Source organism: Oncorhynchus nerka, linkage group LG20 (genome assembly GCF_034236695.1).
Source record: "Oncorhynchus nerka isolate Pitt River linkage group LG20, Oner_Uvic_2.0, whole genome shotgun sequence".
NCBI lineage: Eukaryota > Metazoa > Chordata > Actinopteri > Salmoniformes > Salmonidae > Oncorhynchus > Oncorhynchus nerka.
The window spans coordinates 344,329-371,500 of record NC_088415.1 but is presented as its reverse complement, the minus strand read 5'-3'; the positions used below and the strand labels follow the sequence as shown (position 1 = coordinate 371,500).

At 44.8% G+C, this 27,172-nt stretch overlaps 1 protein-coding gene across 1 annotated transcript; it reads right to left on the bottom strand.

Annotated features, from left to right (window-relative positions):
* Positions 1-1,173: 1,173 nt before the first annotated feature.
* ndnl2 (necdin-like 2) lies at positions 1,174-17,540 on the bottom strand. Its single transcript, XM_065005106.1, has 10 exons — positions 17,433-17,540; positions 17,154-17,221; positions 16,907-17,026; positions 15,502-15,565; positions 12,983-13,157; positions 7,748-7,827; positions 7,507-7,549; positions 7,324-7,386; positions 5,308-5,422; positions 1,174-1,491 (listed from the first exon to the last, which is right to left on the bottom strand). Exons 2-10 carry the CDS (start codon positions 17,208-17,210, stop codon positions 1,375-1,377), a joined length of 834 nt encoding a protein of 277 aa, XP_064861178.1. The 5' UTR covers positions 17,211-17,221; positions 17,433-17,540; the 3' UTR covers positions 1,174-1,374.
* Between the last annotated feature and the right edge of the window lie 9,632 nt (positions 17,541-27,172).

Here is a 27,172-nt window from a genome sequence, read left to right as displayed (position 1 = left end):
TAGATCAACAGCAGCTATAGATTGTTGATAAGAAATGTCAGAACTAACATTTACATGACCATCAGACTAACGCTGGGGTGAATGATGAGGGGTGACTAACGCTTGGGGTGAATGATGAGGGGCGACTAACGCTTGGGGTGAATGATGAGGGGCGACTAACGCTTGGGGTGAATGATGAGGGGCGACTAACGCTTGGGGTGAATGATGAGGGGCGACTAACGCTTGGGGTGAATGATGAGGGGCGACTAACGCTTGGGGTGAATGATGAGGGGCGACTAACGCTTGGGGTGAATGATGAGGGGTGACTAACGCTTGGGGTGAATGATGAGGGGCGACTAACGCTTGGGTGAATGATGAGGGGCGATGTGGGGTTTAATGGTGGGGTGCAAACCAACGTTTAAAGAACATGACATTATTAAATCATCGCTAGGAGCATCAGCTGGACGCATCCTCTTTTGTAAAGTGGGTGGGGCAAAAATGGACAGGAGAGAAGCCCGAGCCGAAAGGTGTACCTCCTTTCCCACCTAGCTCTAACTGATGGTGACTGTCGAGCCCCGTTTATACCTGGTGCTAACATTTGTCCTTAACTTGTCCACATTCTGATTGTACCCACATTTTTAGACCAGTGTAGACGATTAAAAGATGCATTGTTATCTGATCTAAGTGCAAACAGACAAGATCGGGACAAAGTCAGGACAAAATATACATGTTAGAACCAGGTATAAACAGGGCTTCTGTCAGGGTTTGGGTCATTAACATTTTAGGTCATGAGTTGAAAAATCCCCATAGAAATCAATGAGAAGATGTCCCTGGATTGAAAACTGAATTGACTCCAAGCAAATCCTGTCAGTCTGTCTCAGCCTTCTTTTATAACCATAAACACCAATAAAGACTAGAAAATAAATTAATATAAATACATTAATTATAATATCAGAAGCTTCAGCTACAAGGTGGGGGGGGGGGGGGGGGGTGATCACAACGAGGGGCAGAGGGTCAAACAGGTGTAGCGTTTTGGGGTGTACTGACTGATGTTGTACCTGCTTGTTGTATCGTGCATCTTAGTAATTAACCCCACAGCTACTAATAAACTGGGACTATGCATAACCAAGACAACTACATTGTCTTGATGTGTGTAAAAGTAAAGAAAAGCAAGTCAATCCCATTGAGGGTAAATAACATTTGTATAAAATCATTTTTATTGTTGAACTTGACAAATGAAAACAATGTCACCTTAAATGAATATAACAATGACTGAATGAACTGGTGTGTGATTCTCTACTGTTATTGTTTCACTAACAGAACAGTCCAACAGAAACAGACTGGAGTAGAACACACACTAAACAAACACACAGAATGACTTCCCACAACCCCCCTCTATCTCTGGCTAACACTGGCGCTCGTGTTAGCAGAGGTGACAACTGCCGGGGTGGCAGGAGGGGCGGTGGCTTCTCTGTACTGCTGAGTCCAGCTCTGAGGATCCTGTTCATGGAGCTAACAGACGGGAGAGAGGACCACCTCAGTTACACAGCTACAGTACCTAGTGAAAGTCCACACATCTTTGCAAGGTTTACATTCTGTTGCCTTAAAATGTCCAATTTAATCTAAAAATGGATTAAAACTAAAAAATAAATCCCCACTGATCTACACAATCTACTCCACATTTTCAAAGTGAAAGAAATTCATTTAAAAAAATTTGTAAAATTAGAAAAGTACATTTCCTGAAGAAAATGTGGTGTGGTAGCTAGCTGTTTAGCTAGCTGTTTAATAGTGGCAGTGACTGGTGAGTTATAGTAGTGGTAGTGACTGGTTATAGTTATAGTAGTGGTAGTGACTGGTTATAGTTATAGTAGTGGTAGTGACTGGTTATAGTAGTGGTAGTGACTGGTTATAGTTATAGTAGTGGTAGTGACTGGTTAGTTATAGTAGTGGTAGTGACTGGTTAGTTATAGTAGTGGTAGTGACTGGTTAGTTATAGTAGTGGTAGTGACTGGTTAGTTATAGTAGTGGTAGTGACTGGTTAGTTATAGTAGTGGTAGTGACTGGTTAGTTATAGTAGTGGTAGTGACTGGTTATAGTAGTGGTAGTGACTGGTTATAGTAGTGGTAGTGACAGGTTATAGTAGTGGTAGTGACTGGTTATAGTAGTGGTAGTGACTGGTTATAGTAGTGGTAGTGACTGGTTATAGTAGTGGTAGTGACTGGTTATAGTTGTGGTAGTGACTGGTTATAGTAGTGGTAGTGACTGGTTATAGTTGTGGTAGTGACTGGTTATAGTAGTGGTAGTGTCTACAGTAGTAGTGGTAGTGACTGGTTATAGTAGTGGTAGTGACTGGTTATAGTTATAGTAGTGGTAGTGTCTGGTTATAGTAGTGGTAGTGACTGGTTATAGTAGTGGTAGTGACTGGTTATAGTTATAGTAGTGGTAGTGACTGGTTATAGTAGTGGTAGTGACTGGTTATAGTAGTGCTAGTGACTGGTTATAGTAGTGGTAGTGACTGGTTATAGTAGTGGTAGTGACTGGTTATAGTAGTGGTAGTGACTGGTTATAGTTATAGTAGTGGTAGTGACTGGTTATAGTAGTGGTAGTGACTGGTTATAGTAGTGGTAGTGACTGGTTATAGTAGTGGTAGTGACTGGTTATAGTAGTGGTAGTGTCTACAGTAGTAGTGGTAGTGACTGGTTATAGTAGTGGTAGTGTCTACAGTAGTAGTGGTAGTGACTGGTTAGTGATAGTTGCATGGTTGTGGAGAGTTGGTTCAGTAGTTGCGTGGTGATCAGTAATTGTGCTCAGTAGTTGTGTGGTTGTGCTCAGTAGTTGTGTGGTTGTGCTCAGTAGTTGTGTGGTTGTGCTCAGTAGTTGTGTGGTTGTGCTCAGTGACTGTGTTTGTGATAGCTGTGCATGGTTGTGCTCAGTAGCTGGTGGTTGTGCTCAGTAGCTGTGTGGTTGTGCTCAGTAGCTGTGTGGTTGTGCTCAGTAGCTGTGTGGTTGTGCTCAGTAGCTGTGTGGTTGTGCTCAGTAGCTGTGTGGTTGTGCTCAGTAGCTGTGTGGTTGTGCTCAGTAGCTGTGTGGTTGTGCTCAGTAGTTGTGTGGTTGTGCTCAGTAGTTGTGTGGTTGTGCTCAGTAGTTGTGTGGTTGTGCTCAGTAGTTGTGTGGTTGTGCTCAGTAGTTGTGTGGTTGTGCTCAGTAGTTGTGTGGTTGTGCTCAGTAGCTGTGTGGTTGTGCTCAGTAGCTGTGTGGTTGTGCTCAGTAGTTGTGTGGTTGTGCTCAGTAGTTGTGTGGTTGTGCTCAGTAGTTGTGTGGTTGTGCTCAGTAGCTGTGTGGTTGTGCTCAGTAGTTGTGTGGTTGTGCTCAGTAGTTGTGTGGTTGTGCTCAGTAGTTGTGTGGTTGTGCTCAGTAGTTGTGTGGTTGTGCTCAGTAGCTGTGTGGTTGTGCTCAGTAGTTGTGTGGTTGTGCTCAGTAGCTGTGTGGTTGTGCTCAGTAGCTGTGTGGTTGTGGAGAGTTGCGGGTCAGGAGTTGAACAAAGTGCAATGAGAAGTTATCGGGTGAAGTATGAAGCGAGTGATCAAAGACAGTTTGGCTCTATCCAATCAGAGGGGTACAGCCCGCCCTTCTCTTTACAGACAGGCAAACTGGCCAGTTGAGTTATTTAAAACACAAGAGCACGATCCTGAGGAAGACGAAGCTAGTAGGTAGAGCCCTGAACGGCCCTGAATTTTAAGCCCGAGCCCTACCCATGTCGCCGATGTTCAGGCCCAACACTATCCTGGCCTGTTTGCCTCTGCCAAATTTAAGGCAAAGCCCAGCCGAAACCAGAAATAACTTCCTCCGTTAATAACACATCAGCCGCTCCGTCACGCGATCTCTCCCTGGGCAGCTCGCTCCACATGGCGGCTCTCAGTGTGCGCGTTTCCACAGCAACTGTTCTGCTTGAGCTGCTCAATGACGAGACAGCGCCTACAAAGTGTTCACACCGCTTGACTTTTCCACGTTGTTGTGTTACAGCCTGAATTTAAAATGGATTACATTGAGATGTTGTATCACTCATCTACACACCACACCCCAGAAAGTCAAAGTGACATTTTATTTGTAATAATAAGAAATGAAAAGCTGAAATGTCTTGAGTCGATAAGTATTCAACCACTTTGTTATGGCAAGTCTAAATACGTTGAGGAGAAAAAATGTGCTTAACAAATAGTCACTATTATTTAACACAGAATGAGTCAATGCAACTTATTATGCAAACATGATTAACTACCCCATCCCTGTACTCCACACATAGAATTATACTGTGTTTTTGTTACGTTAGTCTTATTCTAAAATTGATTAAATTGTTTAGTGTTTAGTCCTTTAGGTGCCTTTTGGCAAACTCCAAGCGGGCTGTCATGTGCCTTTTACTGAGGTGTGGCTTCAGTCTGGTCACTCTACCATAAAGGCCTGATTGGTGGAGGGCTGCAGACATGATTGTCCTTCTGGAAGATTCTCCCATCTCAACAGAGGAACTCTGGAGCTCTGTCAGAGTGACGATCAGTTTCTTGGTCACCTCCCTGACCAAGGTCCTTCTCCCCCGATTGCTCAGTTTGGCCGGGCGGCCAGCTCTAGGAAGAGTCTTGGTGGTTCCAAACGTCTTTAATTTAAGAATGATGGAGGCCACTGTGTTCTTGGGGATCTTCAATGCTGCAGAAATGTTTTGTACCCTTCCCCAGATCTGTGCCAGATCTCTACAGACAATTCCTTCAACCTCATGGCTTGGTTTTTGCTCTGACATACACTGTCAACTGTGGGACCATATATAGACAGGTGTGTGCCTTTCCAAATCAATCATGTCCAATCCAATTTAATTTACCACAGGTGGACTCCAATCAAGATGTAGAAACATCTGAAGGATGATCAATGGAAACAGGATGTACCTGAGCTCAATTTCAAGTCTCAAAGCAAAGGGTCTGAATACTTATGTAAATAAGGTTTTTCAGTTTTTTTTATTTGTAATACATTTGCTAAAATTTCAAAAAATCTACTTCCTATTTGTCATTATTGGGAATTGTATGTAGATTAATTTAATCAATTTTAGAATAAGGCTGTAACGTAACAAAATGTGGAAAATGTCAAGGGGTCTGAATACTTTCCAAGTGCACTGAATAAACACTGGAGTTGATTTACCAAGACAGTGAATGTTCCTGATGGGCCTAGTTACAGATTTGACTCATATCGGCTTGACAATCAAACAACAAGACCTGTAAACTGCCTTCTAGTGATGAACAACAAGGGGTGTGTAGACTAACCCTACCCCGGGATGCGGCAGTGTCTCACCTGTCCAATGAACTCCAGTAGTTTAACCTTTGACACCTCCATGTCTGCCCTCTGACCCCAACGGAACTCAAACTCCAACGGCTCTGTGTGTGGGATACGCACATACTCCAGGTACCTACACACACACACAGGTTTAGTCCATTCACTTTACGGAGAGTTGAATCAACTGACGGGTAAAAAGTATTTAGAAAAACACCAGAGGTCCAAGAACAGATCAGCACATTTTATAAAGTCACCTACTCACAGTCTGGTTATCATACAGATACTAACAGTCTGGTTATCAATACAGATACTCACAGTCTGGTTATCAATACAGATACTCACAGTCTGGTTATCAATACAGATACTCACAGTCTGGTTATCAATACAGATACTCACAGTCTCTGGTTATCATACAGATACTCACAGTCTCTGGTTATCATACAGATACTCACAGTCTGGTTATCATACAGATACTCACAGTCTGGTTATCATACAGATACTCACAGTCTGGTTATCAATACAGATACTCACAGTCTGGTTATCAATACAGATACTCACAGTCTGGTTATCAATACAGATACTCACAGTCTCTGGTTATCATCTTCCTACTACAGTCTGGTTATCAATACAGATACTCACAGTCTGGTTATCATACAGATACTCACAGTCTGGTTATCATACAGATACTCACAGTCTGGTTATCAATACAGATACTCACAGTCTGGTTATCAATACAGATACTCACAGTCTGGTTATCAATACAGATACTCACAGTCTGGTTATCAATACAGATACTCACAGTCTGGTTATCATACAGATACTCACAGTCTGGTTATCATACAGATACTCACGTCACCCTGGTCACACACGTAGTATAACGTTTAAAATGTGAGGAGTGGAAGGAGGTGCTGACAGTGATGTGGTCTCAGTTCTCATCTTCCTACTACTGTCCTGTGGTATAGACAGGTTCTCATCTTCCTACTACTGTCCTGTGGTATAGACAGGTTCTCATCTTCCTACTACTGTCCTGTGGTATAGACAGGTTCTCATCTTCCTACTACTGTCCTGTGGTATAGACAGGTTCTCATCTTCCTACTACTGTCCTGTGGTATAGACAGGTTCTCATCTTCCTACTACTGTCCTGTGGTATAGACAGGTTCTCATCTTCCTACTACTGTCCTGTGGTATAGACAGGTTCTCATCTTCCTACTACTGTCCTGTGGTATAGACAGGTTCTCATCTTCCTACTACTGTCCTGTGGTATAGACAGGTTCTCATCTTCCTACTACTGTCCTGTGGTATAGACAGGTTCTCATCTTCCTACTACTGTCCTGTGGTATAGACAGGTTCTCATCTTCCTACTACTGTCCTGTGGTATAGACAGGTTAGATAGTCATGACTATGGTACACACCCAGACAATACAACAGACCATCACATCCAGACAATACAACAGACCATCACACCCAGACAATACAACAGACCATCACACCCAGACAATACAACCGACCATCACACCCAGACAATACAACAGACCATCACACCCAGACAATACAACCGACCATCACACCCAGACAATACAACAGACCATCACATCCAGACAATACAACAGACCATCACACCCAGACAATACAACCGACCATCACACCCAGACAATACAACCGACCATCACACCCAGACAATACAACCGACCACCACACCCAGACAATACAACAGACCATCACATCCAGACAATACAACCGACCATCACACCCAGACAATACAACCGACCACCACACCCAGACAATACAACAGACCATCACATCCAGACAATACAACCGACCATCACACCCAGACAATACAACCGACCATCACACCCAGACAATACAACCGACCATCACACCAGGTGAACTGGTATACGAGTTCACAACTCATGTCTTACCACACATTACCCATTCAGGGTTAGGGTTAGGGTTAACCCTTACCACACATTACCCATTCAGGGTTAGGGTTAACCCTTACCACACATTACCCATTCAGGGTCGAGAGAGACTCACCTCTGACGGACAAACTCATCAGTAACGACCTTCTTCACGTCTCCAAAAATCTCGTGTCTCTCCCTGGGTGGGTCAAAACAGTCAACACACAGATCAGACTTTAATCTCACTCCACAACTGGCTCGTGATGATCAAACCTGGTGATGGGGACAGTGAAGGAACCCATGATCCACACAGACTTACCCTTGATCAACTCTCAGCTTCTTCAGTGTGTTCCACACCATACCTACAAACACAAAGCATGATGGGACATCTCAGTGAGGAGAAGGGGCATACACACGACACTGTGATGTCATCAATAAGTGGGGGACAGACAGACAAGAATTGCCAAATATATGTATTTTTTTTACAAAAAAATTGAGTTGTGGCCCCCCCATTGGCTACACTGGTGTCAGAATTGGGACAAAGCCAACGGAACACTCACTCTCCTTGACCACACCCCCCTTCATGAAGACGATGCTGAGGATTACGAAGAGTAGACCTGTCTTTGGATTACTGGGACTCCTGTAAACAAACACACACACACACATTGAGACTGTGTCTGTGCCTTGACCTAGGTTTGGCAAAACTAAACACAGCGGTGTTCGCCTTAGCAATCTCGCGAGAATAAAGACCTTCTCCATAACTGCCATTATTGAAAGAGATCATGATACCTCACATCTCAAAATAGGGCTACTTAATGTTAGATCCCTCACTTCAAAGGCAGTTATAGTCAATGAACTAATCACTGATCATAATCTTGATGTGATTGGCCTGACTGAAACATGGCTTAAGCCTGATGAATTTACTGTGTTAAATGAGGCCTCACCTCCTGGCTACACTAGTGACCATATCCCCCGCGCATCCCGTGAAGGCGGAGGTGTTGCTAACATTTACGATAGCAAATTTCACTTTACAAAATAAAAACCGACATTTACGTATTTTGAGCTTCTAGTCATGAAATGTATGCCGCCTACCTACTCAATCCCTTTTTATAGCTACTGTTTACAGGCCTCCTGGGCCATATACAGCGTTCCTCACTGAGTTCCCTGAATTCACTTTTTATAGCTACTGTTTACAGGCCTCCTGGGCCATATACAGCGTTCCTCACTGAGTTCCCTGAATTCACTTTTTATAGCTACTGTTTACAGGCCTCCTGGGCCATATACAGCGTTCCTCACTGAGTTCCCTGAATTCACTTTTTATAGCTACTGTTTACAGGCCTCCTGGGCCATATACAGCGTTCCTCACTGAGTTCCCTGAATTCCTTTCGGACCTTGTAGTCATAGCAGATAATATTCTAATCTTTGGTGACTTTAATATTCACATGGAAAAGTCCACAGACCCACTCCAAAAGGCTTTCGGAGCCATCATCGACTCAGTGGGTTTTGTCCAACATGTCTCTGGACCTACTCACTATCACAGTCATACTCTACTCTGTCACAGTCATACTAGTTTTGTCCAGTGGACAAATCGGACCACCATTTTATTACATTTGCAATCGCAACAAATAATCTGCTCAGACCCCAACCAAGGAGCATCAAAAGTTGTGCTATAAATTCTTGGACAACCCAAAGATTCCTAGATGCCCTTCCAGACTCCCTCCACCTACACAAGGACGTCAGAGTACAAACATCAGTTAACCACCTAACTGAGGAACTCAATTTAACTTTGCGCAATACACAAGATGCAGTCACACCCCTAAAAACAAAAAACATTTCTCATAAGAAACTACCTCCCTGGTATACAGAAAATGGCTCCACACCACACTGGAAGTCTTCCGACTAGCATGGAAAGACAGTACCGTGCAGTACCGAAGAGCCCCTACTGCTGCTCCACCAAACTGCATGTCATCCGACTAGCTTGGAAAGACAGTACCGTGCAGTACCTAGGTTTGCTCCACAAACTGCATGTCATCCGACTGCTTGGAAAGACAGTACCGTGAATACCGAAGAGCCCCTACTGCTGCTCCACCAAACTGCATGTCATCCGACTAGCTTGGAAAGACAGTGATACCGTGCACTTTTACTGCTGCTCCACCAAACTGCATTCATCCGACTAGCTTGGAAAGACAGTTACCGTGCAGTACCGAAGAGCCCTTACTGCTGCTCCATCTGCATGTCATCCGACTAATTGGAAAGACAGTACCGTGCAGTGATGTCATCCGACTAGCTTGGAAAGACAGTACCGTGCAGTACCTGAAGAGCCCCTACTGCTGCTCCACCAAACTGCATGTCATCCGACTAGCTTGGAAAGACAGTACCGAAGAGCCCTTACTGCTGCTCCACAAACTGCATGTCATCCCCTAGTTGGAAAGACAGTACCGTGCAGTACCTGAGCCCCTACTGCTGACCAAACTGCCCCGTCATCCGACTAGCTGGAAAGACAGTACCGTGCAGTACCGAAGAGCCCACTGCTGCTCCACCAAACTGCATGTCATCCGACTAGCTTGGAAAGACAGTACCGTGCAGTCATGAAGAGCCCCTACTGCTGCTCCACCAAACTGGAAGTCTTCTTACTAGCTTGGAAAGGCCTCCTGTGCAGTATAAGCGCCCTCACTGCTGCTCCACCAAACTGGAAGTCTTCTGACTAGCTTGGAAAGACCTCCTGTGCAGTACCGAAGAGCCCCTACTGCTGCTCCCAAACTGCATGTCATCCGACTAGCTTTTAAAGACAGTACCGTGCAGGCCTCCTGAAGAGCCCTTACTGCTGCTCCACAAACTGCAGTCATCCGACTAGCTTTTTAAGACAGTTTACAGGCAAATCTGGAGCCCTTACTGCTGCTCCACCAAACTGCATGTCATCCGACTAGCTTGGAAAGACAGTACCGTGCAGTACCGAAGAGCCCCTACTGCTGCTCCACCAAACTGCATGTCATCCGACTAGCTTGGAAAACAGTAGTGCAGTACAGAAGAGCCCCTAATCTGCTCCACCAAACTGCATGTCATCCGATGGAAAAGTCCACAGTACCGTGCAGTAAAGGCCCCTACTGCTGCTCCACCAAACTGGGTGTTGTCCAACTATGCTCTGGAAAGACGGTACTGCACTATCACAGAGCCCCTACTGCTGCTCACCAAACTGCATGTCATCCGACTAATCGGAAAGACAGTTTTGCAGTACCGAAGAGCCCCTATGCTCCACCAAACTGCATGTCATCCGACATCAAAAGTTGTGCTATAAATGCTTGGAGTACCCAAAGCCCCTACTGCTGCTCCTTCCAGACTGCATGTCATCCGACTAGCGTTGAGTACAAACATCAGTTAACCACCTAACTGCTGCTCAAAACTGCAATACACAAGATGCAGTCACACCCCTAAAAACTCCAAAACATTTCTCATAAGAAACTACCTCCCTGGTATACAGAAAATGGCTCCACACCACACTGGAAGTCTTCCGACTAGCATGGAAAGACAGTACCGTGCAGTACCGAAGAGCCCCTACTGCTGCTCCACCAAACTGCATGTCATCCGACTAGCTTGGAAAGACAGTACCGTGCAGTACCGAAGAGCCCCTACTGCTGCTCCACCAAACTGCATGTCATCCGACTAGCTTGGAAAGACAGTACCGTGCAGTACCGAAGAGCCCTTACTGCTGCTCCACCAAACTGCATGTCATCCGACTAGCTTGGAAAGACAGTACCGTGCAGTACCGAAGAGCCCCTACTGCTGCTCCACCAAACTGCATGTCATCCGACTAGCTTGGAAAGACAGTACCGTGCAGTACCGAAGAGCCCCTACTGCTGCTCCACCAAACTGCATGTCATCCGACTAGCTTGGAAAGACAGTACCGTGCAGTACCGAAGAGCCCCTACTGCTGCTCCACCAAACTGCATGTCATCCGACTAGCTTGGAAAGACAGTACCGTGCAGTACCGAAGAGCCCCTACTGCTGCTCCACCAAACTGCATGTCATCCGACTAGCCTGGAAAGACAGTACCGTGCAGTATCGAAGAGCCCTTACTGCTGCTCCACCAAACTGGAAGTCTTCTGACTAGCTTGGAAAGACAGTACCGTGCAGTACCGAAGAGCCCCTACTGCTGCTCCACCAAACTGGAAGTCTTCTGACTAGCTTGGAAAGACAGTACCGTGCAGTACCGAAGAGCCCCTACTGCTGCTCCACCAAACTGGAAGTCTTCTGACTAGCTTGGAAAGACAGTACCGTGCAGTACCGAAGAGCCCTCACTGCTGCTCGATCATCCTATTTTTCAAACTTATTGAGGAAAATAAGAACAATCCAAAATGTATTTTTGATACTGTCGCAAAGCTAACAAAAAACAACATTCCCCAAGAGAGGATGGCTTTCATTTCAGCAGTGATTAATTCATAAAGAAAAGATCATGATCATTAGAAAGCAAATTACGGACTCCTCTTTAAATCTGCGTATTCCTCCAAAGCTCAGTTGTCCTGAGTCTGCACAGCTCTGTCAGGACCAAGGGAGACACTCAAGTGTTTTAGTACTATATCTCTTGACACATTGATGAAAATAATCATGGCCTCTAAACCTTCAAGCTACATACTGGACCCTATTCCAACTAAACTACTGAAAGAGCTGCTTCCTGTGCTTGGCCCTCCTATGTTGAACATAATAAACGTCTCTCTATCCACTGGATGTGTACCAAACTCACTAAAAGTGGCAGTAATAAATAAAGCCTCTTGAAAAAGCCAAACCTTGACCCAGAAAATATAAAAAACGATTGGCCTTTAAGAATCTCCCATTCCTCTCAAAATAAAAATAAAAAGCTGTTGCACAGCAACTCACTGCCTTCCTGAAGACAAATAATGCATACGAAATGCAAACAGTCTGGTTTTAGACCCCATCATAGCACTGAGACTGCACTCACGAAGGTGGTAACTGCAATGCTCTACTTTCCGGCTACCCGGATAAAGCACTAAATAAACTTCAGTTAGTGATAAACACGGCTGCTAGAATCCTGACTAGAACCAAACAATGTGATCATATTACTCCAGTTCTAGCCTCTCTACACTGGCTTCCTGTTGATACGAAGGTTTTACTGCTAACCTTCCTGGGCTTGCTCTTACCTATCTTTCCGATTTGGTCCTTCCGTACATACCTACACGTATGCTACGGTCACAAGACGCAGGCCTCTTTATTGTCCCTAGAATTTCTAAGTAAACAGCTGGAGGCAGGGCTTTCTCCTATAGAGCTCCATTTCTGTGTAATGGTCTGCCTACCCATGTCAGAGACGCAAACTCGGTCTCAACCTTTAAGTCTTTACTGAAGACTCATCTCTTCAGTAGGTCCTATGATTGAGAGTAGTCTGGTCCAGGAGTGTGAAGGTGAACGGAAAGGCACTGGAACAACGAACCGCCGACGTGCTGACTTGCTGCACCCTCGACAACTACTGTGATTATTATTATTTTACCATATTGGTCATTTATGAACGTTTGAACATCTTGGCCATGTTCTGTTATAATCTCCACCCGGCACAGCCAGAAGAGGACTGGCCACCCCACATAGCCTGGTTCCTCTCTAGGTTTCTTCCTAGGTTTTGGCCTTTCTAGGGAGTATTTCCTAGCCACCGTGCTTCTACATGTTGAGAGATTCTCCCTCTAGTCTTTCCACACAGTGACCTACATGTTGAGATTCTCCCTCTAGTCTTTCCACACAGTGACCTACATGTTGAGAGATTCTCCCTCTAGTCTTTCCACACAGTGACCTACATGTTGAGAGATTCTCCCTCTAGCTGCTCCAGTTTGTTGATGAGGATGTAGACGTGGTTCTTAGAGTCGATCTCCACCAGCTTCAGACCAAACACGGTCTCAAAAACACATCCCACCCTCTTTATAATCTCAGGGTAGATGTTCCTGTACTCCTTCACAACATGTTTCACGATGTCTGGAGAGGGGGGCGAGGGGGGAGAATAGAGGGGAAAAGAGAGAAGGGGATGGAGAGAGAGAGAGCGAGAGAGGTGGGGAGAATAGAGGGGAAAAGAGAGAAGTGGATGGAGAGAGAGAGAGGTGGGGAGAATAGAGGGGAAAAGAGAGAAGGGGATGGACAGAGAGAGAGAGAGGTGGGGAGAATAGAGGGGAAAAGAGAGAAGGGGATGGAGAGAGAGAGAGGTGGGGAGAATAGAGGGGAAAGGAGAGAAGGGGATGGAGATAGAGAGAGAGAGGTGGGGAGAATAGAGGGGAAAAGAGAGGGTACGGGAAGAGAGAGAGGAGATCAAATCAAGCTTTATTTATACAGCACATTTCAGACATGGAATGCAACACAATGTGTTTCACAGGTCAAAAATGAATAAAACTACAAAAATGCTAAACTTAAACATTCATTACACAAACAAAGGAATAAAAACTGAACGACTAAAAAGCACACGAAGTAAAATCAAAGCTCAAGAAAAGGTGTTTTAAGATCTCTTTAAAATATGTCCACAGTTTCAGTCCCCCTCAGGTTATTGGCAGGCTATTCCAGAGGCTGGGGGTATAGTAACTAGAGGCTGGGGGTATAGTAACTAGAAACTGGGGGCATAGTAACTAGAAACTGGGGGCATAGTAACTAGAAACTGGGGGCATAGTAACTAGAAACTGGGGGCATAGTAACTAGAGGCTGGGGGCGCAGTAACTAGAGGCTGGGGGTATAGTAACTAGAAACTGGGGCATAGTAACTAGAGGCTGGGGGCGCAGTAACTAGAGGCTGGGGGCATAGTAACTAGAAACTGGGGGCATAGTAACTAGAGGCTGGGGGCATAGTAACTAGAGGCTGGGGGCATAGTAACTAGAGACTGGGGGCATAGTAACTAGAGGCTGGGGGCATAGTAACTAGAGGCTGGGGGCATAGTAACTAGAGGCTGGGGGCATAGTAACTAGAGGCTGGGGGCATAGTAACTAGAGGCTGGGGCGCAGTAACTAGAGGCTGGGGCGCAGTAACTAGAGACTGGGGGCATAGTAACTAGAGGCTGGGGGCATAGTAACTAGAGGCTGGGGCGCAGTAACTAGAGGCTGGGGCGCAGTAACTAGAGGCTGGGGGCATAGAAACTAGAGGCTGGGGGCATAGAAACTAGAGGCTGGGGGCATAGTAACTAGAGGCTGGGGGCATAGTAACTAGAGGCTGGGGGCATAGTAACTAGAGGCTGGGGGCATAGTAACTAGAGACTGGGGGCGCAGTAACTAGAGGCTGGGGGCATAGTAACTAGAGGCTGCGGGCGCAGTAACTAGAGGCTGGGGGCGCAGTAACTAGAGGCTGGGGGCGCAGTAACTAGAGGCTGGGGGGTATAGTAACTAGAGGCTGGGGGGCATAGTAACTAGAGGCTGGGGGGCATAGTAACTAGAGGCGTAGTAACTAAAGGCTGCGGGCGTAGTAACTAGAGGCTGGGGGCATAGTAACTAGAAACTGTGTGATTCAAAATTGAGTTCAGGATCTAATATAGCATCTCGTTTTTTACCTGGTGTTTTATCTTCATTGCCCATTAAAATGTGCGGCCAGATTCTCTCTGTGCTTTGGCTCCAACAATAAGTTCCTCGGCCTTATCTAGATTTAGCTGGAAGAAGTGTGAGCCATCCAATAATTTTAATCACAAATACAGTCTAATAATTTATCTGTGGAGCTAAAATCCTCTGGTTACACAGAAATGTAAAGTTCAGTATCATCTGCGTAGCAGTGAAAATCAATACTCTGCTTTCTGATAACACTGGCAAGGGGTAATGTACAGTACATTCAGAAAGTATTCAGACCCCTTAACTTTTTCCACATTTTGTTTAGTTTCAGGCTTATTTTAAAATAGACTAAAATATATTTTTTCCTCAATTTACACACAATACCCCATAATGACAAAGAGAAAACAGGTTTTAGCTCCACGGATAAATTATTAGACTGTATCAACTAAATCAAGACCAAGGTACTTATTGTTGGAGCCAAAGCACAGAGAGAGAATCTGTGCTCCCAAAAAACTAATTAGAACTGGCTTAAAACATCAGACAAGCTCAGTGCATATAGTTGATTTGATTACAACACAGAGGATGTGTCTATATGGAAAAATACATATTTTAACATTTTGACCAATGGATTGGTTGAAATAACAGACCCTTGGTCGACAAAGATTTTTTTTTTTGTCGGGGACAGCCCTAATTGAATTAGTACCTTTTCGTTGGCACGACTGGCTAAGACATTGTTTATAAAGCATAAGTAGTTGGAGCCCAGTGAGGGAGCATGAAGGAAGTTGTAGTGTTTCATCAGCTCCTACCTGCTCTGCGGATGGGGAACTTTTTCTGGTCCTTAACGAAGATGAACTGGACAACCTCAGCTGTCTAGGGAAAGAGATAGATATGAGAGAGATATGAGTGAGAGAGAGATATGAGAGAGAGATATGAGAGAGAGATATGTGAGAGAGAGAGAGAGATATATGTGAAAGAGAGAGATATGTGAGAGAGATATATGTGAGAGAGAGAGATGTGAGAGAGAGAGATATGTGAGAGAGAGATATGTGAGAGAGAGATATGTGTGAGAGAGAGATATGTGAGAGAGAGATATGTGTGAGAGAGAGAGAGAGATATGTGAGAGAGAGAGATATGTGTGAGAGAGAGAGAGATATGTGTGAGAGAGAGAGAGATATGTGTGAGAGAGAGAGAGATATGTGTGAGAGAGAGAGATATGTGTGAGAGAGAGAGATATGTGTGAGAGAGAGAGAGAGATATGTGTGAGAGAGAGAGAGAGATATGTGTGAGAGAGAGAGAGAGATAAGTGTGAGAGAGAGAGAGAGAGATAAGTGTGAGAGAGAGAGAGAGAGATGTGAGAGAGAGAGAGATATGTGTGAGAGAGAGAGAGATATGTGTGAGAGAGAGAGAGTGTGAGAGAGAGAGAGAGATATGTGTGAGAGAGAGAGAGATATGTGTGAGAGAGAGAGAGAGAGAGATATGTGTGAGAGAGAGAGAGAGATATGTGTGTGAGAGAGAGATATGTGTGTGAGAGAGAGAGATATGAGAGATATGTGTGAGAGAGAGAGAGAGATATGTGTGAGAGAGAGAGAGATATGTGAGAGAGAGATATGTGTGAGAGAGAGAGAGATATGTGTGAGATATGTGTGAGAGAGAGATATGTGTGTGAGAGAGAGATATGTGAGAGAGAGAGATATGTGTGAGAGAGAGAGAGATATGTGTGAGAGAGAGATATGTGTGAGAGAGAGATATGTGTGAGAGAGAGAGATATGTGAGAGAGAGAGAGAGATATGTGAGAGAGAGAGATATGTGAGAGAGAGATATGTGAGAGAGAGAGAGAGAGATATGTGAGAGAGAGAGAGATGAGAGATATGAGCGAGAGAGAGATATGAGCGAGAGAGAGAGATATGAAAGAGAGAGATATGAGAGAGAGATATGAAACAGAGATATGAAAGAGAGAGATGAAAGAGAGAGATATGAAAGAGAGAGATATGAGAGAGAGATATGAAACAGAGATATGAAAGAGAGAGATGAAAGAGAGAGAGATGAAAGAGAGAGATATGAGAGAGAGATATGAAAGAGAGAGATATGAAAGAGAGATGAAAGAGAGAGAGATGAAAGAGAGAGAGATATGAGAGAGAGATATGAAAGAGAGAGATGAGAAAGATATATGAAAGAGAGAGATATGAGAGATAGAGTGTGTGTGTGTATTACCTTCAGGTCGACCTGAGCAGGTGTCAGTCTGTCCAGACCCTTCTGTACCTGCGACGTACTGGGCTGGGTGAAGGACGGGTCATCCTCATCATCACCTAGCACCGTCTCCCAACGCTGGGACTAACAGAGACAAATCAACAGCATCATCATCATCATCATCATCAGAAAGGGATGTTTTTTTTATAGATGCTGGAGAGGGGGGGGGATGATGTAGGTATAGAGATGAAGTAGGTGTGTTGTTAGTTACCCGAACTCCTTTGTTCTGGGAGCTCTGTGTGTTGGATGCTCTCTTTCTCTGAGACATCACGGCTCTGACTGGGGGGGGGGGGGGGGGGCGACAATATTAGCGTTCTGGCTGGCGTAACGTTAGCTAGCTAGCTAGTGATGGACACGCCAAAGCCAGCAAGCTAGCTACCGAAGCAAACTAGGCAACATTAATGTAAAATGATGTATCAAAAGCAATCTAAAATGTATTTAAACCGAGAAAAGTATTAATGCTAGTAACGTTAAGTAGCTATTCACTCACGAAAAGGCTGTTTAGAAACTTCTTCCGCTTCTCAAACTCCCGCTTGTTGAGACGCGTGTTGATGACGTATAATCTTCATATTTTTCTTCTTCAAAGATTCATATAAACTAAGATAGACCACAGCCTCTCGTTTCAATGGAAAATGGGTCATAGTGGGCAGAGCCAAGCACGCGCTAGCGAGATCCTATTGGCACATTTTAGCCTCATCTGCATATTTTCGTTAGGAAACGCCTACTCAATGCAGTGCGCCTTTGCACTCCTTCTTCAAAACTTAGTCCACTCTTTTCATAACAGATTTTAGTTTTGGGAATAGAAAACTGTATTGAAATCAAATGTTTAATCGATGAGAAAATGTGCAGAATTTCGGCCAAAATCCATTTCGTTTCATCTTCTCCCAATACCGGCCAGTGGGCTTCCTCTCACTTCCGTATTTGGTAGTGAGTGGAAACGCCAAGCGGATGCTTCACGTTTATACATCCTGGTGAAATCTGTCTCATTGTTCTATCTGTGCTTCTTCTGTGGGTTTTATGGCAGACTACAACCCAAAAAGGTGTATTGCCACCACCAAATGGACAGGTTGAAAAAACAAGGTAAAAAGAAAATCCATACCTGATAGGGAAAACTAACTTATTTAATTCACCCAAATGAAAATAGTACATTGACATAACCAAAACTCCCACTTATTCCTTCCTTCAAATGTCCCTTCTCAGACTCTAGGACCTGAGAGAGTGGTACAGCTTGTGACAATACTCCATGCAAGTCCTCCGCAGAGAAATCTTTCAGCCGCTTCCACAATGATATCTATTTTCCTGGACCTCCTTTCCACTTTGGCAGTGCCGAGTGGCGCAGCATCTCAATGCAAGAGGCGTCACTACAGTACCTGGTTCGAATCCAGGCTGTGATTGGAGTCCCCAGGGACTCCCAAGTCAGTTAAGAACAAATTCTTATTTACAATGACGACCTACACCGGCCAAACCCGGACGATGCTGGGCCAATTGTGCGCCGCCCTATGGGACTCCCAATCACGACCGGTTTTGATACAGCCTGGAGAACATTACCAACCTCTACGCTCTGTATTTCCCACTGGCTGCCCCACCACCACAGAAAGCCCAGAGCTGGGCTGAAACACCTGCACTTTGGAGCTGCCTGACTCCAGAAAGCCAAAAAGAGACCAACTTTGTATAGAGGCTTTATTAGCTCAATTTTTTTTTGCTTACATTGTTGCAAACTGATATGTGACACGTATTAATGCCAAAATAACATGCAAAACAGGCACCAAAAATATTGTTTGAGCTAGAGCCCCACCTGCCCCGAACGACAGGTCGCCACTGGCATCCTGCACTATGTTCCCTCCCACAGTCACCATCATCATGTTCCCCTCCACACTTGGTACATATTTTCTTTACACTGAGCAGCTACATGTCCCATTCTATGGCATCGAAAACACTGCAGTGCATATGGGACAAATGATCTAACATTGAAACTAAGGAATCCTATCTGTACTTTTCCAGGCAAAACCTTCTCAAACCTCAGCAGCACTGATAGGCTTTCACTACTTTTACTCTCTTTCCGACTCATCAAACGTTTGGCCTCAAATCACTCTGCCTCCCTTCAACCTAGCAAAATCACCAGGGACATGGCTTTTTAAATTCTTCCCATTAAGCTTTTCCATTTTCAGAATATACCTTTGCTGAGCCTGGCTACCACAAAATACAGTATTAACAATCTACCGTTTCCAATGAACCGGGCTAATTTGACTTCACCTACTGTATCTCTTTCTCTACAGCATTGGTTAGTCAGATAGGGTGTAAATATGAGGCCCTGTGGTCTCAAACTATCACCACTTCCCACTCCAACACATCACTACTCCTGCTTTCTACCTTGGCCCTCTGTAAGTGTTTTTCTACGAGATGCTCCACTGCTTTCTGTATCATGATCTCTCTTCTTCCTGTCTTTACACTACCCACCATTCCAGTCCTTGACCCTCATCCTCCCGCTCCATACCATCACAACTGACACCCATACTGTTCACATTCCAGCACAGCTGTTGCTTCTAAAACCTTTTCTCCATTTCGACTGTTAGACGTCCAAAAGTGTCACACCCATTCACCCAGTTAGGACTCCGCACTCGGAATTAAAAGTAATTCAAACAAAAGTCTAACTTGCGCGCGCGCCACAACACTTCTGGTCACAGTAGAAGTTCCTGGAGAGAACATGCTGTTTCTAATGCGACGTTCAAAACAGCTGGGCACGCGGAACTCAGAAATATCTGACCTCCAATCTCAGTGCGTTCGAGACATTTGACAACTCGGACAAAAAACGGGCTCAGACTGGGATTTTTTTTGAACGGTCATCAAACTCGGAATTCCAAGTCGGAACCTCGGGCCTCTTTCTAAATGTCCGACTTTCCGACCTCAAGATCACTGATGGCATGATTTAACCTAATTTTGTTCCTCGAGTTCCCAGATGTCCTGAAAGCACCAAAAGTGCTGTAGCAAAGACAGTACAGTTTAGAAACTCTATAGCGTCGGTTTAATAGCCTCTCACCAGTGCTTAATTTGTCAATTGGGCGGTGCCGGAACAAAAAGTGAGAGCAAGAGAGGCACTCGAACGCATGAATTTATTTTATTTTATTATAAAGCATTGCATGCAATATCATTGTGTTAGTGTAGCCTACTGGCATAGAACAGTAGAGTAGAGGCACTTGCAGAAGTTGCTCACATGGGTAAAACAAATTGTACCCTGGGGTCTGGGAAAAAATGTGCCTTTTATAAATGCATTTCATGCAATTCTACATCATTTTAGATGACTGGAGACTTTACCAGAACAACTTTACAAATGATCGACATGACATGCTGCTTTGACACTGTCAAACTGAAACTCTGAGATCAATAAAAACGAGATTGTCTTGAATCCATCAATAGCCTAGGTGTGTTGAGACACATATTGTACAATATGAGGGGAAATCATAGTCCTAAAAAAGCTTTCCAGTTTCACTGACTCACTCACCCAATGATGTGCAGCTCACGATGATGGCCAATGCGCATGCGCCTAAAGCTTCTCTCTCATTTTACTTAATTAAACAATGCTTTTCGCTAAATATACCTATTTGGAAGTTGATAATTTAGTAGCCTACAGACAGATTAGTCTTATTTTTTTTTCAGCGGGATACATTTGCTTTCCAACCTCTGTGTTTTCCCGCGATAGTATTTGAAATATTGCTAAAGGCCTGTTTTGGCTGCATGCTGTTCACTGACAAATTTTACAGTGCGTTCCCGATTGTAGGCATGTCTTTTGATTGGGCTACACACAATACACTGATAGGCTATTTTCTTACAAATAAACTATTGATCCTCTGTGGTTAAATTATAGGCCAACTGCTGGTGTAGTTTATGGAATGATTTCATTTCTTTCTGATCAGACAGCAGTAATTCTAGAACTTTGGCAAATGTATTTCAATTGATCATTGGTGCTGCAGCATCCCCAGCACCCTACAATAAGGAAATACACGATGAAGTGCAACGCTGGAGATGAGTTGCCGGCTCATGTCTATCAGAGGAGTGAGAGGGAGATCATAAAGTGAATCTCATTCTAGTTCTGTGAGAGACAGCTTCTCTCTCTCTCACCACAGCAATGGCCACGTGTTGGTCTTTATAGACTACAATGTTGCGCAAACGGGCTAAGTCCGGCCGGCCCAACACAAATCTGTTCTTATCAGGCACGTTTCCACATGCAGGCAGGAGAATTACAGAGTCCGTTTGAATGGACTCAAATTGCTTCTATTCTAATTTTGACATTACAAACAGTGAAAATAATGTAGACATTACAGTGAAATTTATTTTGACATTACAGTGAAAATTATTTTTGATATGACAAACAGTGAAAATCATTGTTCACGCCACAAGAGGTACAGGAGACGGATGCTGTTCAGGCAGGTTTCGGCTCAAATTCAGCCCTGCTTGTATGCCATGACTTGGCTTTTACAGATATGCAAAAGAAGATAATTACTTAGATACAAGACTTGGGAGAGAGAGTGGTACTGAGGCCCAGAGAATGTTGTGTGATGTCAAGAGTCATTTGGACGGGTGGTTTCAGAGTGTTTTGGACACCAGTAACTTTCCAAGTTACTTTAGTAATTGATCTACACCCCCTATTGTGTACATACACTGTAAACTTGTATAACATATGTACATTCATTATTATGAGGATACGCCCGTATTCCTAAGTGAATAAAATGTGTCCGACCTGCTGGATCCAAGTAACACTTGGACATTGGGAGTGAAGTCAGGAAAATACACACTTTCTTTTATAGAAGGACCCGGGACAGCGAGACGAATTAAAGCAAGCCCCTATGAAAGTTTCTCACACTCCAACTCTCTACAACTCTCTAGGGACAACCTACATATTTCAGTTCACTTTCCTAGTTTCTCCAACTCATACACTTCACCTCTCTCTCAAACAGAATTATATACGGAGCAAAAAAAAGAAACGTCCTCTCACTGTCAACTGCGTTTATTTTCAGCCAACTTAACATGTGTAAATATTTGTATGAACATAAGATTCAACTGAGACATAAAATGAACAAATTCCACAGACATGTGACTTACAGAAATTGAATAATGTGTCCCTGAACAAAGGGGGGTCAAAATGAAAAGTAGCAGTCTGTGTCTGGTGTGGCCACCAGCTGCAGTAAGTACTGCAGTGCATCACATGGACCGCACCAGATTTGCCAGTTCTTCCTGTGAGATGTTACGCCACTCTTCCACCAAGGCACATGCAAGTTCTCAAACATTTCTGGGGGGAATGGCCCTAGCCCTCACCCTCCGATCCAAAAGGTCCCAGACGTGCTCAATGGGATTGAGATCTGGGCTCTTTGCTGGCCATGGCAGAATACTGACATTCCTGTCTTGCATACTGTCCAGCAGTATGGCTGGTGGCATTGTCATGCTGGAGGGTCATGTCAGGATGAGCCTGCAGGAAGGGTACTACATGAGGGAGGAGGATGTCTTCCCTGTAACGCACAGCGTTGAGATTGCCTGCAATGACAACAAGCTCAGTCCGATGATGCTGTGACACACCGCCTCAGACCATGACTTTACCCTCCACCTCTATCTCGCTCCAGAGTACAGGCCTCAGTGTAACGCTCATTCCTTCGATGATAAACGCGATTCTGACCATCTCCCCTGGTGAGACAAAACCGTGACTAGTCAGTGAAAATCCCTTTTTGCCAGTCCTGTCTGGTCCAGTGACGGTGGGTTTGTGCCCATAGGCGACGTTGTTGCCGATGATGTCTGGTGAAGACCTGCCTTATAACAGGCCTACAAGCCCTCAGTCCAGCCTCTCTCAGCCTATTACGGACAGTCTGAGCACTGATGGAGGGATTGTGTGTTCCTGGTGTAACTTAGGCAGTTGTTGTTGCCATCCTGTACCTGTCCCGCAGGTATGATGTTCGGAAGTACCGGTCCTGTGCAGATGTTGTTACACGTGGTCTGCCATTGCGAGGACGATCAGCTGTCCGTCTTGTCTCCCTGTAGCGTTGTCTTAGGTGTCTCACAGTATGGACATTGCAATTTATTGTCCTGGACACATCTGCAGTCTTCATGCCTCCTTGCAGCATGACTAAGGCACGTTCACGCAGATGAGCAGGGACCCTGGGCATCTTTCTTTTGGTGTTTTTCAGAGTCAGTAGAAAGGCCTCTTTAGTGTCCTAAGTTTTCATAACTGTGACCTTAATTGCCTACCGTCTGTAAGCTGTTAGTGTCTTAACGACCGTTCCACAGGTGCATGTTCATTCATTGTTTATGGTTCATTGAACAAGCAGGGAAACAGTGTTTAAACCCTTTACAATGAAGATCTGTGAAGTTATTTGGATTTCTACAAATTCTTTGAAAGACATGGACCTGAAAAAGGGATGTTTTTGCTGAGTTTATTTGTATTTATTATGGATCCCCATTACTCTTCCTGGGGTCCCACAAAATTAAGGCAGTTTATACAATTTTAAAAACATTACAAAACAACAACCACCTGAGCCACTGCCTGTTCACCCCGCTTTCATCCAGAAGGTGAGGTCAGTACAGGTGCAGCAAACCTGGGACCGAGAGACTGAAAAACAGCTTCTATCTCAAGGCCATCAGACTGTTAAACAGCCACCATGTGGCTGCTGACAACATACTGACTCAAATCTCTAGCCACTTTAAACAATGCCACTTTATATAATGTTTACATACCCTACATTACTCATCTCATATGTATATACTGTACTCACTGAACATCCCTAAAGCCAACACCTCATTTGGCCGCCTTTCGTTCCAGTACTCTGCTGCCTGTGACTGGAACGAACTGCAAAAATCGCTGAAGTTGGAGACTTTTATCTCCCTCACCAACTTCAAACATCAGCTATCCGAGCAGCTAACCGATCGCTGCAGCTGTACATAGTCTATTGGTAAATAGCCCACCCATTTTCACCTACCTCATTCCCATACTGTTTTTATATTTATTTATTTACTTTTCTGCTCTTTTGCACACCAATATCTCTACCTGTACATGACCATCTGATCATTTATCACCCCAGTGTTAATCTGCAAAATTGTATTATTCGCCTACCTCCTCATGCCTTTTGCACACATTGTATATAGACTGCCCATTTTTTTTCTACTGTGTTATTGACTTGTTAATGGTTTACTCCATGTGTAACTCTGTGTTGTCTGTTCACACTGCTATGCTTTATCTTGGCCAGGTCGCAGTTGCAAATGAGAACTTGTTCTCAACTAGCCCACCTGGTTAAATAAAGGTGAAATAAATAAAATAAAAATACTCTATACCATCTACTGTATCTTGCCTATGCCGTTCGGCCATCGCTCATCCATATATTTATATGTACATATTCTTATTCATTCTTTTACACTTGTGTGTAAAATGTAGTTGTTGTGAAATTGTTAGATTACTTGTTAGATATTACTGCATGGTCGGAACTAGAAGCACAAGCATTTCACTACACTCGCATTAACATCTGCTAACCATGTGTATGTGACAAATAAAATTTGATTAGAATTTAATTTGATTCCGAGATGTTCAAAACTTTTTTTGCAGAGGAGTGGGGATTCACTCATGTCGCGGCCCGGGTTCAATTCCCGGTCAGTGAACTACTCTTTGGGGCGGCAGGTAGCCTAGTGGTTAGAGTGTTGGGCCAGTAACCGAAAGGTTTCTAGATTGAATCTCCGAACTGACAAGGTAAAAATCTGTCATTCAGGCCCTGCACAAAGCATTTAACCCACTGTCATTGTAAATAAGAATTTGTTCTTAACTGACTTGCCTAGTTAAAGTTTAAATAAATAAATAACATGTCACCTCCCCCTCACCAGCCACCGGCCAATGGAAAGGCAGAGTCAGCGGTCAAGATAGTGAAAGGCTTAAGCAAGAGGGCAAAGCTAAACGGTACGGACGTAAGGGCAGCTAAACTGTAGTGGCGCAACATGCCCACTGAGGGGATGGACAGTAGGCCCACACAGCAGCTCATGTCAAGTCATCGTTGCCGCGGCACCCAGCTTGCTGCAGCCCTCTGTGGTTGTGGGTGTCACAGAGAAACTCACTATGACGTGGCCACCAGAAACCTCCCTGACTTGAACATTGGAGATCCGATCAAAATGCGACCATTACCAGGTGACCACACAGGACGGTGGCGGCTCGGTTCCTGTCTGAAGAGGGTCGCTCCCCGTTTCTTGTGGACGATGACGACGGCACACTCTACAGACGCAACAGAGTGGACCTTTGCGTGGCAGAACAGGCCACACAGAGATGAAACTCATTCTACGTCACAGCATGAGACGTGTGTGGTAACCAGACCCAGACAGGGCAGTGGGAACTGGGAGCATCCTGTTAACAGGCCAAGAGCATCCTGTTGACAGGCCAAGAGCATCCTGTTGAAAAGGCCAAGCGCATCCAGTTGACAGGCCAAGAGCATCCTGTTGAAAAGGCCAAGAGCATCCTGTTGAAAAGGCCAAGAGCATCCTGTTGAAAAGGCCAAGAGCATCCTGTTGAAAAGGCCAAGAGCATCCTGTTGAAAAGGCCAAGCGCATCCTGTTGAAAAGGCCAAGAGCATCCTGTTGACAGGCCAAGCGCATCCTGTTGAAAAGGCCAAGAGCATCCTGTTGAAAAGGCCAAGCGCATCCTGTTAAAAAGGCCAAGCGCATCCTGTTGACAGGCCAAGCGCATCCTGTTAAAAAGGCCAAGCGCATCCTGTTAACAGGCCAAGAGCATCCTGTTAACAGGCCAAGCGCATCCTGTTGACAGGCAAGAGCATCCTGTTGAAAAGGCCAAGCGCATCCTGTTAAAAAGGCCAAGCGCATCCTGTTAAAAAGGCCAAGCGCATCCTGTTGAAAAGGCCAAGCGCATCCTGTTGAAAAGGCCAAGCGCATCCTGTTAAAAAGGCCAAGCGCATCCTGTTAAAAAGGCCAAGCGCATCCTGTTGAAAAGGCCAAGCGCATCCTGTTGAAAAGGCCAAGCGCATCCTGTTGACAGGCTAAGAGCATCCTGTTGAAAAGGCCAAGCGCATCCTGTTGACAGGCCAAGCGCATCCTGTTAACAGGCCAAGAGCATCCTGTTGAAAAGGCCAAGAGCATCCTGTTGAAAAGGCCAAGCGCATCCTGTTAAAAAGGCCAAACGCATCCTGTTGAAAGGCCAAGCGCATCCTGTTGAAAGGCCAAGCGCATCCTGTTAAAAGGCCAAGCACATCCTGTTGACAGTCCTTCCTTTATGTCTTTGCTATTATTCTACAATGTAGAAAAGAGTAAAAATAAAGAAAAACCCTTGAATGAGTAGGTGTGTCCAAACTTTTGACTGGTCCTGTAGCTATAGTTTGTTTTATGGCCTGCAACACACAGATCATGACCCCCACTTTCCTGGGTAACTTCCATAAATTCCCTTTCACTGAACATGGTGGCTTGGTTTTGCCTCGGCTGGTTATGAGAGCCGCAAACCTACGCCTGTCAGAGCAGGTGGCTCAGACTTCCAGTCTTTTGAGAACCAAAGGAATAGCCTGCGAACTCAGCTCAACGAACTGGCCTAACTCCTCAGCTCTGAGCACCTCGGCTTTACAGTGCTTGTGATATTGTGCGTTGCCAGGGTCTGCCGCGAATCGAGATCCATCTTTGCCAAGCAGAGTAACAACTTCCAAATTCAATCGGCTTTGGCCTGCAGTCTTCGGTTGGAACTGCAAAAAACGTCTAATATTTCGGCCCAATAGATTTTTAATGTGGATGGTGTCAAACCCCAGGCTTCACTGGCTATACCACTCTGACACACTTGTAACTAGCTGTGGAACACAGTCCTTCATCGGAATTGCCCTCTGACCTGGAGGAATTCCCACACTCGGGATAAGCTGGAATGAGAATTGTCAATGCATTTTGCTGAATGATTTTCCCCCCCAGAATAAAGCCTTCATATTCTGTCGAAATGTCATGTTTTCCACATCGCTTCCTGGCCTTGAGCTTAACTAGTGGATGAGACAGCGTCGACCTCATCACTCTCGCAGCCCGTCGAAGTCCCCCCGATGCAGCTCCCTCGGCTCCGACCGTGTTCCACCACCGCTCTGACTGGAAGGCTGCACCGTCCAGAGTCGCGTTTTGGTCTTCTGCCTGCCTGCTCCACCGACCAACAAAATGACACTAACCATTTATCATTTCAACTTCAATTGAGTGACGTCAGAGTTGTACGTCCCAAGGATCCCAGATAACAAGGACCAC